Below are 305 nucleotides of genomic sequence, written 5' to 3' on the forward strand. Positions count from 1 at the left end.
CTCCTCCGTGTCCCTCTCCGCTGCACCCATCTTACCTGAGGATTTGTCTCCCCATCAGAGCCAAAAAAGTCAAAAGCACCACAGAGACGCTGGCCAGTAGACCAACGATCCAAATCGGCATGGGTTCTGTAAAGTTTCATTTGCTATTTTATGTTGTTTTTATTGAAATATGATACTAATAAATGGAAGAATGAAAGTATGGATGAAACGAGTGCTATTATATCACAAATCTTGGAGTAAAATCGATGGTGAAAATACTAAGCTCTATCCATGCTCGAATTTAACCAAAGCCGATAACGAAAGGC

The 305-nt window shown here is 40.7% G+C and overlaps 1 protein-coding gene across 1 annotated transcript in view; it reads right to left on the reverse strand.

Moving 5' to 3' along the window:
* Positions 1-305, reverse strand: part of LOC119592569 — a gene marked incomplete at its 3' end in the record, with an annotated part of 18,718 nt that overhangs the window by 2,138 nt on the left and 16,275 nt on the right. Inside the window, 1 exon segment of the mRNA XM_037941446.1 lies at positions 36-126. Within this exon segment, the coding sequence (XP_037797374.1) occupies positions 36-126 (91 nt within the window).

Source organism: Penaeus monodon, chromosome 30 (assembly GCF_015228065.2).
Source record: "Penaeus monodon isolate SGIC_2016 chromosome 30, NSTDA_Pmon_1, whole genome shotgun sequence".
Taxonomy (NCBI): Eukaryota; Metazoa; Arthropoda; class Malacostraca; order Decapoda; family Penaeidae; genus Penaeus; species Penaeus monodon.